This window comes from Plutella xylostella, chromosome Z (assembly GCF_932276165.1).
Source record: "Plutella xylostella chromosome Z, ilPluXylo3.1, whole genome shotgun sequence".
In the NCBI taxonomy this organism is placed as follows: Eukaryota; Metazoa; Arthropoda; class Insecta; order Lepidoptera; family Plutellidae; genus Plutella; species Plutella xylostella.
In genome coordinates, this window is record NC_064012.1 from 1,859,001 (window position 1) to 1,875,701 (window position 16,701).

At 37.7% G+C, this 16,701-nt stretch overlaps 1 protein-coding gene across 3 annotated transcripts in view; it reads left to right on the top strand.

Annotated features, from left to right (window-relative positions):
• The window catches only part of LOC105382687 (disco-interacting protein 2), a 99,994-nt gene that overhangs the window by 44,361 nt on the left and 38,932 nt on the right, over nt 1-16,701 (top strand). The window contains exon 3 of one of the 3 annotated variants that reach the window (XM_048632861.1): nt 7,790-7,870. The exons of the other annotated variants lie outside the window; for them this stretch is intronic. Coding sequence (XP_048488818.1) covers nt 7,790-7,870 — 81 coding nt within the window. The remainder of the gene's footprint in view (nt 1-7,789; nt 7,871-16,701) is intronic. 3 annotated transcript variants of the gene reach the window in all.

Consider the following 16,701-nt stretch of genomic DNA (forward strand, 5'->3'; position numbering starts at 1 on the left):
CCGCCGGCCGTTTATAGGTAAGTATAGTTATCGTACGCATCGGACGCATAACATATACCTATTCTTTTTAAAGAAATTCCCACAAGTTTGACCACTTCATCGGCATTACCGACGCCGTTCCTCCATACATTTATGACAATCATAGAACAACGCTGATCCGTAGTTTGGTGAGATACGTACGATACTAATAGGTGGATGCTTAACTTAAATATACAGAATTTTGCAAAAAGGGTATACTGAGCCGAAACCTACATGTGCAGCATGTTATATAGTATACCCTTTTTGCAACACCTTGTAGAAATTTCAAAACTAAACTACGTAGAATATAGCTACCGCCACCGGTGACGAGCATCGACACAGGTAACATATACGTTACTAAGTAGCGCCTATCCCAATAGGCATTTTGTAATTTACTAAACAAGATTATTCGCGCCACAATAATCCCGAACCGAACGCCAAACATATTTGGTATATCTGGCTTCCAATATGCGTGATTGGATTCACGAAATCCTCAGTCGATGCCACTGTTTGTACACTAAGCCGTGGACAAATGTACACTGCAATGAAAAGCAGGCCTTGTAACGAGCATGTGATGTTATTGGAGATGTTACATGGTATTTGCGGGCTGTTTGTGTTGCGCTAATATTGCATTAAAAGTGCCTCAATGAAAAAAAAGTTTATAAGGGTAACCATATTTATAAACACTTTATATATTAATAATAATAATTATTATATATTACTAGCTGTCCCGCGAGCTTCGCTTTGGCCTTAAAAAGTTTGCCCGTGGGAATTCCGGGATATAAAGTAGCCTATGTTCTTTCTCAGGGTCTAGACCATATGTAATTTATGTATACCAAATTTCATTCAAATCCGTTCAGTATTTTTGGCGTGAAAGAGTAACAGACAGACACAGTTACTTTCGCATTTATAATATTAGTTAGGATAGGATTAGGATTTATGAAGTTATGAGTTATCATCTTCCTTGATTTAGGGTTACCAGTTAACGACAACAATATTTTTTTAGTAGCTAAGTGAGCATGAAGTGACTATGTTTATATCTACCTAATTCAACTTTGTTGTCACCAAGATTGCAATGTTAAGCCATTTAAAATTTATTAGGCTGGACACGGCAGTAACTCTGGTTTTAACGAGTTTTTTACGCTCAAATGTTTATTGTTAGGACAAAGTACAACAGGTAGTGTTCCCGGATTAGAGTTAGGGTTACAGGTGCAGGCATGTACTGACAAATTAAAATTAATTGCTGATGCGTCTAGCAAAAGGATAGTCTTCATATGATCCATATTTAAGTAAACCCAATCTTGATCAAATTAAAATAAATTGCTGATGCGTCTAGCAAAAGGATAGTCTTCATATGATCCATATTTAAGTAAACCCAATCTTGAAAAACACCAACTGACTGGTCATGTTTTTATGAGGTAATCTATATTATGCTATGCCTGAAATCCTTACAATTTAACCCGAAAAAACACAATTAGCAGCTGCATAAGACTAGGTAAATAAAGTGGACATAATATCGAACCAGTAATAATGCAACGATGCCTACTCTATAAGTTACCGTACCACCAGCAACACATTTGCAAATACCAATTCTTAATCAGAGACGCTCGCCTGTCAAACATCTTTCAGATCCATACCAGTTACGTCAGGTTTGACCAAGGAGCGATGCTGCTTAAGGTTTGAATGATTTAATGTTTGGTCGTGGTAACCCCAAAGGGATTACACAACTACACATATTGCAGGATGAGACGCATTGCCTCCACGGCAGGGGCAGGGTGCCCCGCCCCCGACCCTCCTGCCGGAAGCCTGCGGTTTCTATCAACTTACTGGTTTTCTGTCGCAGCACACTGATGCCGGCATCCTGCTCAGCAAAAAAATAACAACTTTAAAATATATCCCCCGGGTTGTTCTACACGGAAATAGGTTTAGGAACGCAACAAATCAGATTTGAGGTTTAATCTCAAGATATTTATATTGAGTTTCGCTTTGACTGGAAGTGGACCGTCCCCCGAGTGTTCGTAGTAGAAACTTTTCGTTATTTTTTATGGTTTAGGGTTGGGTTTTTTGGCTACTCATGAAATGTTTGTGATAATGGTAGGATAATCTTTAAAACTTCCTGTAATGTACCTACCTAAACACGTCTACAACACTGCACTGATTTTTATAAAATTTGTTTTAAACTATGGATTTAAAAAGTCTTGGTCGTTTTCTTTGTAAGAGGTTATAATGTAATTTTACAATAATAATTTCATAATTCATATTAGAACAAGCACAATAAGTTTGTAGGTTTTATCTTTATGATATTAAGGAATTCGTTGTAAATTTCTCGTGCATAAACAAAAATCTGCAGTCAAAATCCTGGCAACAGATATTGAAGTTACACTAATAGTACCCGAACCAAAGTGAACGTTAAAAGGGAAAAACGGGGAAACGACCATTAATAAATGCAATCTCTTGTGAAAATATTTCACCTGAATAAGAGCAGAAAATAATAAAATACGACGAAGCGATTTTTTATGGAGAAGGATAAAAATCTGTGCAGCCGGCGAATACAAATTGTTCATTTAATTTGCATAAAAGCAAATTGCACTTTTCATTTAATTAGAATCAATGGAAACTGAAGCACATTTTAATGAAATTGTGACCTTTAGATACAAACTAACTATGCAATGAACTGATTAAGGTTTTACTGACAAAGGAACTGTACAAGTAAATAAATAAATGATTATATAAATTCCTAATAGTTATCAATAATACCTAATAAATTAATATATCTACCTATAACTATACTAGCAATATATTTCTTATGGATATAATAAATAACATCACTATAATAAAGGAAGATGCAAAAGAGATTTAGCTAACAATATTCATGAAATAAGTTATGCCATAGGTATTGCCGAAATCATGACCTTATATTTATTTATTTATTTATTCATGTGTGCAAAAGAAATTCTTACCTACTATGTTATCACTCGGGAGCAATGAAAAGTTACACAAAGTAACGACCCAGCGGCTAACGGCGTCCGTAAGCGAGCCATTTCCGTTTAGGAGTAATTCGGTGATATTTCATTGGAACTATTTTACTGAAAGAAAGAAAGAAAGAAAATTTCCAAGTTACGAAAACTTTCGCGTTGTACCCACCCACCTATTTTTGTCGCAGGGCGTAAACCACTGCGCTTTGCGCTAGGTTTAAATATTCAACTCTGTCTGCCCGACAATTAGGGTTGGCAGCTCAGTTCTATTAACACTACAACGCATTCATTCTAACCAGATGTAACTGATGAATTTCCACTCCCGGCTCTGCATTCGGGGGTATTTTCAACAACCCTGCCGAATAAATTGTTAAGCGTGTTATTTTAAAAGCGTTTATTTATACGCATTACTTTTTCCGCCGTTAAACCATTTACTCATGTTGATGCAATAATTATTTTATTTACAAATAAGAGATATTTACATACCTCTACAGTAGTCGTATTAAAGAATATAACCCGAATTTGCAATCTTACACTTACCTTTACCTCTCCTCATCCAGCCACTTTCACGTTTCTAGGGGGTCACGACAGAACACAAAGCGAACTAAGAAACGATTGAGATATGTCATGCAATCTGTTCGCGATTTCGCATTCTATAGTGACTCCTTTTGAATCATACCTACGGCTACGTTGGCAGGACGTAATGATTGAAGACCAAGAAGTTGTTTAAATATAAACCAGTAACATTTTCAACCTTTGCTTGTAAGGAAATTGCAAAGCATCATTCTTCTTTGTGAGGTTTTCTCTAGTTTGCTAAAACTTGAATTGTATATGTAACTACTTTCGTAGGAAACGGAGGCTCTTGGTAAAGGTTACATATTTCTTAGATATTAAAGTTATTTAGTTCATGTTTCTGAAATGGAAAGGCACGTGTAACAAATAAATAACTGCCAGTCTTTCGTTTATCAAAAATTATACTACAGGAATAAAAATCTATTCAGAAATTTTGATATCGCGGCGAAATGCGAATAGGTGAAAAGCTACAAGGATTTTTTGATTTTGAGGTATACGACTAACAAATGCCTGCAACGGGCATTGGACACGTGTATTTGGTATCGGGAATGATTTTCAGTTAGATTTTCAGATAACGCTGATTTCCGCCCCTGGGTGGACTCTGCTTTTGATGTGGTGGAGAGCTTTGACATGCAACATCAAAGCACGCAAGCCGAAATGTATGTTTAATTGAATTTAAACGAAAATATGAAAATAAAATATTTACAGTTAAAATTCGTGCATGGTTCCTATAATATCAAATACTACTACAACTTTAAAAAAAAACTCTGATCCTGTCCGAAATATACATACATCATGGGAATGCAAAAAACATGTTAGGTGTATGTAGATTTTTTTTTATCCCGTGCTCCTTAGGCACGTTGCATTACTATGAATGCATATTTCTGTTTTCCGCACGGGTTTTCACGATAACAAGATGAATAAGCTCAGCCTTCTTGAAATCCTTTACTTTGAGTTTGTACACGCTGGTTTAGTTACAAAGACGTTATTACATTTTTCTTAAGGTAAGGTAAGCTTATAAAGAGAAAAACATCGAATAAGTCCTAAGGCACGAGTCGGTTTCATTTATTTGGTTTTGTAAAAAACAACATACTTACATACGATTTGTACATTTATGATATTTGCTAATCTAGTTCTAGTATTCGTGGACCTAGACTAGTAGATAAATAACAGATAGGTACTTCCTTGTAAGTATTATTTCTTTGTTAATACGGATTTCAGACTCGATGGTCCTATAGGTAGTCAGTGCACAGGAGAGTGGTAGGTAGATATAACACTACATAGTATATGTTATATATTAAACCAGCGTCTGGCTGGACTGCCATTAATCGATAGTTCGTTTTCGACTGAAGTGCCACCCGGTTCAGGATGTTCAGGAACTTCATATTTTAACTAAGATCGAAAACAAAAGGGGTGTATTTAGTTTAGCGGGTTGGTTTTGCGTTTTTGCATTGTAGGTAGTTGTTGGTGCACTGTAGTTACTAAACTGACAGGTCTGACTGTTGTGCAATGTACATAGGTACTATAAAAAAACGTTATCTCACTGCAAACAAGTCCTGCTGTGTATAAAGTTTAAATAAATTTCAGTTGCATTTGTTAAAATGATTCAACATGTGTTTAAATTACATAAACTTTTCAACCCTTTGCTAATTCTAACTTTCAACAACTACGGGGTCATAGTTGATGAGTTCCAGCGGTTCAACATGTTTGTTAACTTTTTCAAGAGAGAAAACCAATAGTTTTATAAAATTAAAATATGCTAGTGAAACGGTATAAATTTATTCCACCAGTACCTATGCGCCTTTTACCCGTTTTTGTTTGTTTATTTTGCATTCTGGTAACCACACTTAACTGTAAAATGTTTACTATCAGGACGGAAAAGCGAAACATTTTCAACTGAATTTCTGTAAACCCACTTGCTTTGTCGGTGTACCAACAAAATAAGCAAACAATTTCACTGAAACATTTGACCACTAAATTTATTTAAGTTAAATTTATAATTATTAATACAAGCAGCAATATTTAAACTAGTTTATTCACAAATGAGCAACAACCACATAACATTAACAAAACCCTACGCATCATCGGCATTTTCATCATGTCGTTGAGCAGTGCCGTGTGCCTCAGCCATGTGCTGGAGTAGCTGCGCGGGCGCCTGGAACTCGGCCCGGCAGTTGATGCAGCGCAGCGCGGCGGCGGCGGCGGCGGCGGCGGCGGGCGGCGCGTGGTAGCGGGCCCGGTGGCGCGCCAGCCGCGTCGCGCTCGTGAAGCGCTTGCGACACGGCCCGCAGCGCGCGCCGCCCTCCGTGTGCTGGTACAACACGTGGCTCCGCAGCGCCGCCTGCGAGTAGAACGCCTTGCCGCAGCCCGCGCACCCCGTGTTGAGCGTGTGGTGCATCGTGCCCATGTGGTTGTCGAGCGAGCGCTCCGAGCTGAACGAGCGGTGGCACAGCTCGCACCAGTGGTCGCGCCGCTCCGGGTGCTTGTACTTCAGATGGTGCGTCAAAGCCAGCTTGGACTTGTACACCTTCTGGCAGTACTGGCACTGCGAGTCCTCCTCGCCGCAGTGGTCGCGGTGGCGCGCGAGCTGCTCCTCGGAGACGAAGGTCTTGTAGCAGACGGCGCAGCGGTGGCGGTGGCGGTGCATGTAGTTGACGTGCTTCTGCAGGCTCAGCTGGGACGGGTAGGCCTTGTCGCAGGCGAGGCAGCGCGCCGGCTCGCCGCGCGGCGGGTGCTTGAGCCGCTCGTGCGCCAGCAGCGTGCTGCGGCTCTTGTAGGTCTTGCCGCAGGCGGGGCAGGCGCACCCCCCCGCGCCCCCCTCGCCCGCCGCCGCCCGCCCCTCCGCCGCCATCACCTCGCGCAGCACCTCCGCGCCCAGCAGCAGCGCGCTCGCGTCGGCGCCGTCGTCGTGGAGACGCTCCATTTTCACTTCCACTTGAAGCGGACTGCCGCTCATTTTACAACTAAAAACAATTAATTATTATATACGTGTGTAGGTCGATGCAACTAGGTTAGCTTGATTTTTTTCGCCAACTGTCAATTTAAAAAAAGACAACCTAAAAAGTTTAGTTTTTTTTTCATCTTTTTTTTGACGTCGTTTGCCAGTATTTTTATCGGTCGTTTCCTTCATGGTTTGAAAGAGGTTTACTTGATTTGTGAAATGTGTGAAATGATACGTTCGTAACCTACCTTACTTAGTTTTGAAATGCTTATAATTTTAGCACATACGCACAATGATTATTGATAATTTAATAACTTTAAAATTATGAGGAAGGTGTAAAAAAAGGTGAACTTAACACTTTATAATATAATTATGACTTATTATACTAACATATCGGCTACCTACGTTTAGAACATGAAATATGCACTTACTTACTTTATTTATATTTATAGGATTCATTAAATTAAATATCTTAACGATATCGAGCTCGAACCACAGGTGTCGGTAAACACTGAAGAAAAAAAACACTATGTCGGTAAACGTCAAAAACCGCTCAATCCATGAAAGATAAAGACATGTCATAGACAACTTTCTTCTGTTCTGTGTTATTCCTCGAAATAAGAGTGCAGGCCACAAAGCTGTTGTGATTATAATTCCTTCTAACACTACCTATAAATAATATATTAAGTATTTACACAATGGGTTCTGGTTTTTAAGGATAAAATGTGGTTGTTTGTGCTGTTAATACTCGTACATACATTAATGTACATACCTAGCTTGTTATACCTAATAGGTACACACAATTGAATAAGTAAATAGGTACACTAAGAGTAACTTATTCAAAATGATAAAAATACTCGACTATCGACGCTAACTAACGGAAATTTGAGTTGAAAGCTTCAAACTATCTAAACTATCTCACAAAATACCTCAGTCCATCCGAAAGCAGCATTGCCATTAATGACTATTTGTTGTCAGTTTTGAAAACAATAAAAACCCTGTAAGGTATGTCTTTAAGTTAGACGACATAATAAATGATACAGTTTAGCGCAGTGAGCGGTGAGCATTGCATTCGGTTTTTTTTTTGTTATTTGTTTTTCCTTTTCACGGAAAATAATATTATTATGGAATGCCGCGCATTTTTTTATTTTTTCTAACGCACAACGGCAAAGGAAACCAATTATTCAGCCACCATAAAACATTCAGCCAACGAAAAAATATCAATTATTTTGTTCCGTGATCCCTAAGCGTACCTATGTGTCATGTTGTCTTTCGAACGCAGTGAGGTCGGCGGCCGCGCTTCGCTCACCGCCGGGTAGGACCAACCGGCGGCTCACTCGCAACGAGAGCCGATACCACTCAGGTAAGTGTTAAATTGTTTGCACCTACATGAACGCGGCGCGCGGGCTCTCCTTGTCTATGGTGTGGTGGTGTTCCATCTTCTTGTAAAGCTAACTTTTCTATACTAATTTAGGCTATATGGTGCACGAGTGCACGATCTATTTGTTAAGAATATTTTGGGGTCGTGGTGACATAAATTAACTTTAAGATAGTAATATTTATGTCAAACTAGGTACCTATTATATGTATGTATAAAAATATCAGTGTATCACACAAAGTAAGTACCTACTTAAGTATATATATTTGATTTTAGATTAAGAAGGTAGTTGTTTGTGTTATTTAGTATTTAAGGGTATTATGATGGGACTGACATCGTCAATCACTGACAAAAGTCGTCAAATATAATAAATAAAGAAAAAAAAGTATAACATACTTATGTAAAATGCAAATCTTTTTATTTTTACGTTGATCATTTTGAAAATATTTTTTTATTGTTGTAGGTATCTAGTTTTTTTTATATCTACATCTTAAAGGTAAAATTGACCTTTTTTTCCTTTTCTAAAACATTTTATAAAATATTCTCACAATGTAACAAAACCTTCGTGGTTGGAACGTGCCGCGGCACGTGTGTGCACACAGAACAATCCGCCCAATCTATGCCCAACCCGATATCGAAGTTGCACCCGCGCATATTTTAAATTTCACACGTGGGATACGAATCGAAGGACTTGCCTGATTGTAATTCCATTAAAATGGTGTCCATGTCCCGGTGCATATTCGATGGAGGCTCTATTGGCGGCGCGATGGCGGAATTAGATTTGTGACGTCACACGTCCCGGCCTACGCCTGGCGTTTACAATGTAGGTGTTAGCGCCAGGGGATATTAAATTCTGTAGGTGCCACGTGCCGTACCTATGGGGTTGAAAAATGTAAAGTCAGTAAAGTGTAGCTTTACAAATAGAACGGCAAATAAATACATGTAGGTACCTACCTACGTTTAGAAAACCGGGTAGATCCTAAGTGTAATTCTATTAAATAGTGATTATCAACCGGTCATAGTCAATGGTAATAACATAGTATTTACCTCCATGGATAATAACGATGGAAATATGATGATATATTTTTTCTAAACTTATTAGCCAGGCTGATCACTATCAGAGTTGTCAGAATAATTAGGTATTCAGATTAGTTTTTTCGGAGGCCATCATAGTTTTAGTTACTACCTATCTACAATCAAAATTAATGAATGAAAAAATATGGTACACACAGATATACGATATACTAGCTTTTATCACACATATACGAGTATATGGCATCAAGTTGCATGTAAAGACATCTTCAAACTGCATTACCTACTACTAACTACATCTTGTCATAAAATAATAAAAGGTTGAAAACGACACTCCACTAAGTAACTATCTCTTATTTGTAAACACGAAGAAACATGTAGGTAACATATATCCAGCTATTAAGTGCAATTTAACTTTCTCTGATCCTGTTCAATTAGTCTGCCTAGTCGTTTCATTAGTGCTTCATTAGTACGATATCGCTTACCTGTGCTAGCGAATCTACATCGGCAGAGCTATCACAAATACACCCCGATTTAGAAAATAGCTTAAAGGTTACGTTAAGATATTTTAATTCAAATTACTACTAGTATTTTTTTCTCTATTTCGGTCTTTAACAAGTGGGTAACGGAGTAAGTACCTATCTTACCTCTTGTCTCTATTTTTATCACGAGTATAAGGTATACTGAGCTTTTAAAGAATGACGGGAATATAAAGACCTTTATAAGATAATAGAACTAGTATCAAAAGAACTAATAATACACCTGTTGTAAGATCACAAAGGGAGCTCTAGCCACATTTATTAAAAGTAAAAAATCTCGAGCTTGCCACTCACTTGCAGTAAGTTAGAAAATGAATTTCACATTCGCGAGTCAAAGGGAAGAAACCTTCCAAGTGCCTGAAGACCGTCAAAAGCTGGTCGTAATAAATTTCTCAATAATGACAAGCAAATTTTTATAAAATGCAGGTATTGTTACAGCACTTATGGAGGCGTCTGCAGATATACACTCACGGGCAATGAAAAAGTTCCAGTCAGAAAAGCACCAACTTATTCCGAAGCGGAAAAGGGTAGCTTAATCATCCGTCTGCAATATTGAACTACATGTAAATGCTCACCAAAATATTACCAACTAAAAACTTACGTAGGTACATTTTGTTCAAATTTCTTATTAAATGTAGGGTATAAACAATTTGAGACCATTTAGTGTTGGAATTTTGTAAGTGAAACTGTTTCATTGCACGTGAGTGTCGTAACATTGGAATGTTATTTTGGGACTCAATACGAGTAATGTGTCACTTAACAAAGTGTTATCTTCGCTAGACTACAAGTCCTAGTGGACAAAACAAGTGAAATACAATAGAATATTATCGTTTCAATTCAAAATAATATTGTAAACAACGATTCTGCTAGTGTTACGTAGTGAATTATATACTACAGCTACTCAACACCAGAGGGCGCCACGACTGATTCTGCCAGTGTCACGTTGTATCTGGCAGCTAATTCTGCCAGTGTCACGTATTGAACTCTTAAATACTACACCTACTCAATACAAGAGGGCGCCACGTGTATAGTAAAATGGAGTGCACAAAATGCAAAAAAACACTGAAAATAGAAGAAGGTCTAAAATGTGCGCAGTGTCAAGCTCAATGTCACTACCAATGCTTTGGCCTATCCGATGCAGAATTCAAAAAAGTTCTTCCGATGAATAAAGCCAAATGGAAATGCGTAAGTTGCAAACACCCGAAAAGCCATAACAGTCCAAAAATAACTCTACTTCATAGTATCCAACCTGAGGAAACAGCACCTTCTTCTATGGTAAACATAGACCCAGCCAACTTAATGTGCTATATGGATAAAAAATTTGATGCGCTTGCCGAAAATTTCACCACTCTAAAAAAGTCTGTTACCGATCAGCTAGCGGCCTTGACACAAAAAATTGGCACTTGGGAATCGCGTATACAGAAATTGGAGGCGCAAGTGGAAAAAACACAGGAACTCTCAACCATCATTGAGAACAGGGACAAGGAAATTGCGTCGCTAAACACTGGAATCCAGTCGCTGCAAGAGCAACTTAACGTTCAAGAACAGTCTCATCTGCGAAACGAGTTAGAGATTGCAGGGATAATAGAAACTGAAAATGAAAACCTACACCACATAATTGGCGTCCTAGCCCACAAAATCGGTCTTGAATTGCACCCGAGCGACGTTGATAGAGTTACTAGAGTTGGACCAAAATCTGCGCTCAACAAGTCGAACTCAGAGCCTCGTTGTGTGGTAGTTCGATTCATTAGAAACACAAAACGCAATGACATGATAAATGCTGCCAGAGTCAGAAAGCACATCACCACTGAAGACCTAGACATCAAAGGGACGCCAAAGAAGCTCTACTTTAACGAAAGACTAACCAAAGCCAATCGCAGTCTTTTTCGTGAAGCCAGGATCAGAGCAAAGCAGGCAGGATATAGATTCACCTGGGTCAAGAATGGCTGCATCTACGTCCGAAGAGAGAAGGAAAAATCACCAAAGCAAATTCACAACATTGATGACGTCGAGCGTATCCTTGGACCACCACCCATGGCCCAGTGCACTGCGCCCGTCCAAGGCAGACCTACCAATGCATGAACAATTTATTGCTACGTCTGATATAACTCCGTCCTTTTCGAGTTCCTATGTAAATAACCAACCAAAGTCATATAAAAGTTTTATAAGTAGAAATTTTATTGAAACATCATCAATGTTCTTTCTGCTGATTAATATTCTTAACCTATTAACGCTTCCTAAATTAACCTCACCTCACATAAGATCACCTATATTTCAACACGATATCAAAATATCAATGTATCATATTTTTATTTCAATCATATTTGTTTATTCTAAATATAACCTTCATAAACTAAGCACATCATCAAACTTTATAAAATCCTGCCGTCTATTCGAAAATGTTGAGTCCGTTACAAGTATCCATAGCTGTATCAACAAACTACTGCGTGTCCAAAAACATAAATTAATTTCCTCCACATTTCACAAACATAATCAATGGCCACTTTAGAAATAAATTCCGACATTGACAACACACTAGACATCACATGTCACGCAACAGACTATCCAGAGGACTGCAAAAGTTTTGTTCTTAAAAGTCATGACTTTAAGGTACTTCTCTACAACATCAGGAGCCATGCCTGCAACTTCGATAATTTTCTTACGTTACTCAAACGCTTAGAAATTGTGTATGATGTCATTGTGCTGACAGAGTGCTGGCTTGGACAAGATCCGCACATCACAACCATTGACGGCTATTCATATCATCATACTTGTAAATACATAAATCAGAATGGGGGGGTTATTGTATATGTTAAAAATGACTTGAATGTAACGGTAACCGAACCATTTTTTCAGGAGGCCGATTGTATTAGCATAGATCTATCAAACAACTTTACAATCATAGCACTTTACCGATCACCTTCCTTTAAAAATACAGAAAATTTTATTCAACGTCTAGATGGTTATCTTACCTCCATAAAACACAAACCAAACATATTATTAATGGGAGATATAAATATCAACATCATGCCTGAAGGGGACGATAAAACCGAATACCTATGCACAATAGCAGAACACGGATTGACGCCTATCATTACTATACCAACAAGAAATAATAATTGTATCGATCATATTCTTGTAAAAACTAAATACAAATCAGAAGGACTTGTGTGCAAAACCTCGGTCTGTGACCATGATATACCGATGGCATTTATAAGTATTAAAGATGGAACAAAGAATAATAAACGACAACATCTCAAAACCGATTATGACGCAGTAGCCGTGGATCTAGAACTCGTGGACTGGTCGGATATTCTTTCATCGTCAGATGTAAATGAGGCTGCTAACAAATTCACATGTTCAATAAAAGAATGCATCGACAAAAACACTAAGCTTGTCTCAGTGAGCCGCTCAAAGTTTAATTATAAGCCATGGATCACCCCAGGTCTAATTCGCTGCATGATTCAGAGAGATCGATTACACCTAAAAAGCAGAAAATCCCCAAATGACGCTACAGCCAGGCTCATTTATACTAGGTACCGTAATTTCTGCAAAGAAATTTTACGCAAAGTTAAGGCTCAATATGAAAAAAACTTATTGAATGAAAGTAAAGAGCATCCAAAAAAGTTATGGAGCGCTATCAAATCTATTTGTGAAATAAAACCACCACGCAATCACGCCTCCGAGCTCATCTCGGCACAAGGAAGTGAGATCGATTCCATCAACAGTCACTTTGCTACAATAGGTTCTGTGTTGGCAGATAAAATTATTTTACAAACAGGCAAAACAGAGACCGAGCTGGCGGCACTAGCCAAAGCCTCGTCCACCCCGACATCTTTTTTTCTTAACCCGACAGACCCACAGGAAATATCCGAATATATAAAACAGCTGAAAAATGAAAGTGCCCCCGGACTAGATGGAATTAAGAACCCACTCTTAAAAACGTTAAGCTCCTTCCTCATCAAACCTCTTACCCATATATGTAATCTGAGTCTGGCTAGTGGCTGCTTTCCTGATATTTGGAAAACAGCATCAGTAACACCGATATACAAATCAGGAGATAAAAGCATTCCCTCAAATTACAGACCTATTTCTTTGCTTTCCGTTGTCTCGAAATTACTCGAAAAAATTGTCAATAACCAACTCGTTAAGTACCTTGAACAAAATGACCTTCTGTCTAATTCTCAATTTGGCTTCAGACGCGGACGATCCACAGAACACGCAGTTTCACTTCTCATAGATACCGTTACAACGCACTTAGATGATGGAAGATGCTGTCTCGGCGTGTTTCTTGACCTTGCAAAGGCATTTGACACAGTCTCGATACCAATACTTAAACAAAAATTGGAAAACCTCGGAATCAGAGGTCAACCGTTATCCTGGTTCGAAAGCTACCTTGATAACAGAAAACAGGTTACCAAAATATCAGACACATCAAGTAGTCCTATGCCAATCAAGTATGGCGTACCACAAGGTAGTATCCTAGGGCCAACACTATTTATAATATATATGAACGATATTAGCACAGTTACAAGTAAAACAGACAATTCAAAAATTATATGTTATGCAGATGATACGGCCATTATTTTTACCGGAAAAGATTGGGAAGAGACCTACAAAGGTGCTGAGATTGGCTTAGCTAAAACTGCTACCTGGCTTGGAAATAATCTACTCACCCTAAACTTGTCAAAAACTCAATATTTAAGTTTTCACAAAACAAAAGCTTCACAGCCAGATCCAGGTCGACTTTTAAAAATGCACACATGCAATAATCTATCGCAACATTGTTCCTGTGAAGCTATTGGAAGGGTACCTTCTCTTAAATACCTTGGTGTAGTGTTGGATGAAAAGGTAAACTTTTCTAAGCATATTGAGTACATATCCGGAAGAGCAAGGAAATTAATAAATATTATGCGTTTGCTTCGCAATAGTGCAGACAAAGAGACTTTGCTTAATGTTTACACAGCACTTTGTCAATCTGTTTTAGGCTATTGCATTACCTGCTGGGGTGGTTCATCTAAAACGTACATGTTGGCTTTGGAAAGAGCACAGCGCTCAATTCTTAAAGTTATGATGAACAAGCCCAAAAGATATCCCACCTCTCAATTATATACTGAATGCCAGGTTCTGACCGTCAGACAATTGTTCATATTTCGTACATGTTTACAAACTCACCGTGATACAATTAACTCAACAAACTACGCAAATTGGGTAGCAAAAAGGACTTTCAAAATTCCCGTTCATGCCACAAATACAAGCTTTGCACAAAGATTCCCTAAGTTTCTCCGACCACACACTTACAATATAGCAACAAAAGTCTGCAAAGTTAAAGATGCAACTATAAAAGAAGCCAAAGTCCAATTTAAAAGATGGCTTACCAAGTTAAATTACGAAGAAACGGAGGATATACTTTTAATAAAAAAATAGGTATAACATTAATTATTAATCAGAATTTTATTTTATTGTATTACTTATATATAATATATATGATTTATCTATAAATATAATTTATATATGATATGTACATATTTATATTAGCTATACCTACTATTTATCTATATATATGTACAGAGGGAGCGTTACCTGTAATTAGGTTTATATAAATTGTTTAGGTTTTAGGTTTTATGTTAACTTTAAGAAAGCATTTAATTGTTAGTTTTTTAATTCGATAACATAGTATAATTTGTTAGTAATTTTTTGTTTTTAATAATGTTAAAGCCACTAAATTTTGAGTTTACAAATGTAGTGCCACCTGCTGATAATCTGTGAACACTTTCTATTTAATCTGCCTACTGTCCCCCACGATACGGGTTTTACCTAGTGTAGGGGACACCGATAATATCTGCCTGTTAATTCTCCACCGTTTTAATTTTAATTGTAATGTTTATTGTTTTTATCTGGTGTTAATAAATGCTTTTTCATTTTCATTTTCATTTTCATTCACAATACTCACGCTTTCTCACCACTTCACCACATTTAGTTCCGATTTATTTAAGTCTATTTTCTAATTCGCGTTCCTACATGCATGACCCGACGACAATAATACCACATCTGCCGCGGCCGGGATCGACCCCGAGGTACGAGGTACTATAATAACTACGCTTTTGAACCAGTCTCGGGAATAAATAGAAGAAACAATAATACGAGCAATTATCTCTCTAGTACAAAATGGCGGCATCAATGCTAAAAGCTAAAGCTATATCTTTCAAATTCTTCTTAGAGTCGATGACTAACGCTAGCACATAGATTTTAGAGGATTTTGATATAATTCGTGGCATGTACTTAAATAATATAATGTATTGTCAGTAAACGTCGACGTAGTCGGTCCGTGCGCCGGCGCCGTGAGGTCACTTTAGCTTGCGAAAAACGAAGTTTTGAACCTGCTGCTCTTACCAGGACTCGATCTCGTTGTATGACCACACCAATTACATCGTTCATTGGTTTGTTGTTAAGCTAAAGTAACCCGGTCGCGTGCGCGCAGTCATTAGCCGAGATCTCCATCGTGGTAGTTTTTATTGATAGTTTGCACTGGACACGCTACTTGTTCACTGTGATTGTATGTGTACAGGCGCGGATCCACCCATATGGGCAAGGTGGGCATGCCCATCACCTAAATGCCTTGCCCCCATATCAAACCATGGGAATTTGATATTTATAATTTAGTTATTTTATCACCTAAGAGGTGTGATTGTTTTTTTATATTTGTGGCGATGATTTCGGGCTATGCTAAATATATTTTTTCCAGCCCGAAAGCCCTTAGGGTGGTTGTTTGGCTTAAGGAATTCAAAAACCATAAAATTTTCATTCATGCCAAGAGTATATGTTTCGGTTACGGCTTACGGCCAAAGCTACTATTTACGTATAAGCATAGACTAATATGGTATAAGTAAGTACATATAGAACGAGACAAGTTTGATCTTGACAAGAAAAAGAAGTAGTTTTTATGAAAATTATTTATTTAAAATAAAGAAACCGTTGTTAATATCGCATATAACCACCAGAATATCAGTTTTTTTTTAGATTTTATCAATTTGACCCTTAAGTTAAGTAAAAAACTATAATTAAGACCTATATTTTCATTTTTTTCATTTTCATGGCTACATTATTTTTTGTCTGAAAATAAATACGCAAAATTTCAAGAACCATATTTCAAATATTTTAGAGGTTGTAATAGGAAGATCTAGAAAACTAAATTTGTGTTTAAAATGTGGTAGGTATAATTCTGTCTGCTTAAAAGGTAACTTT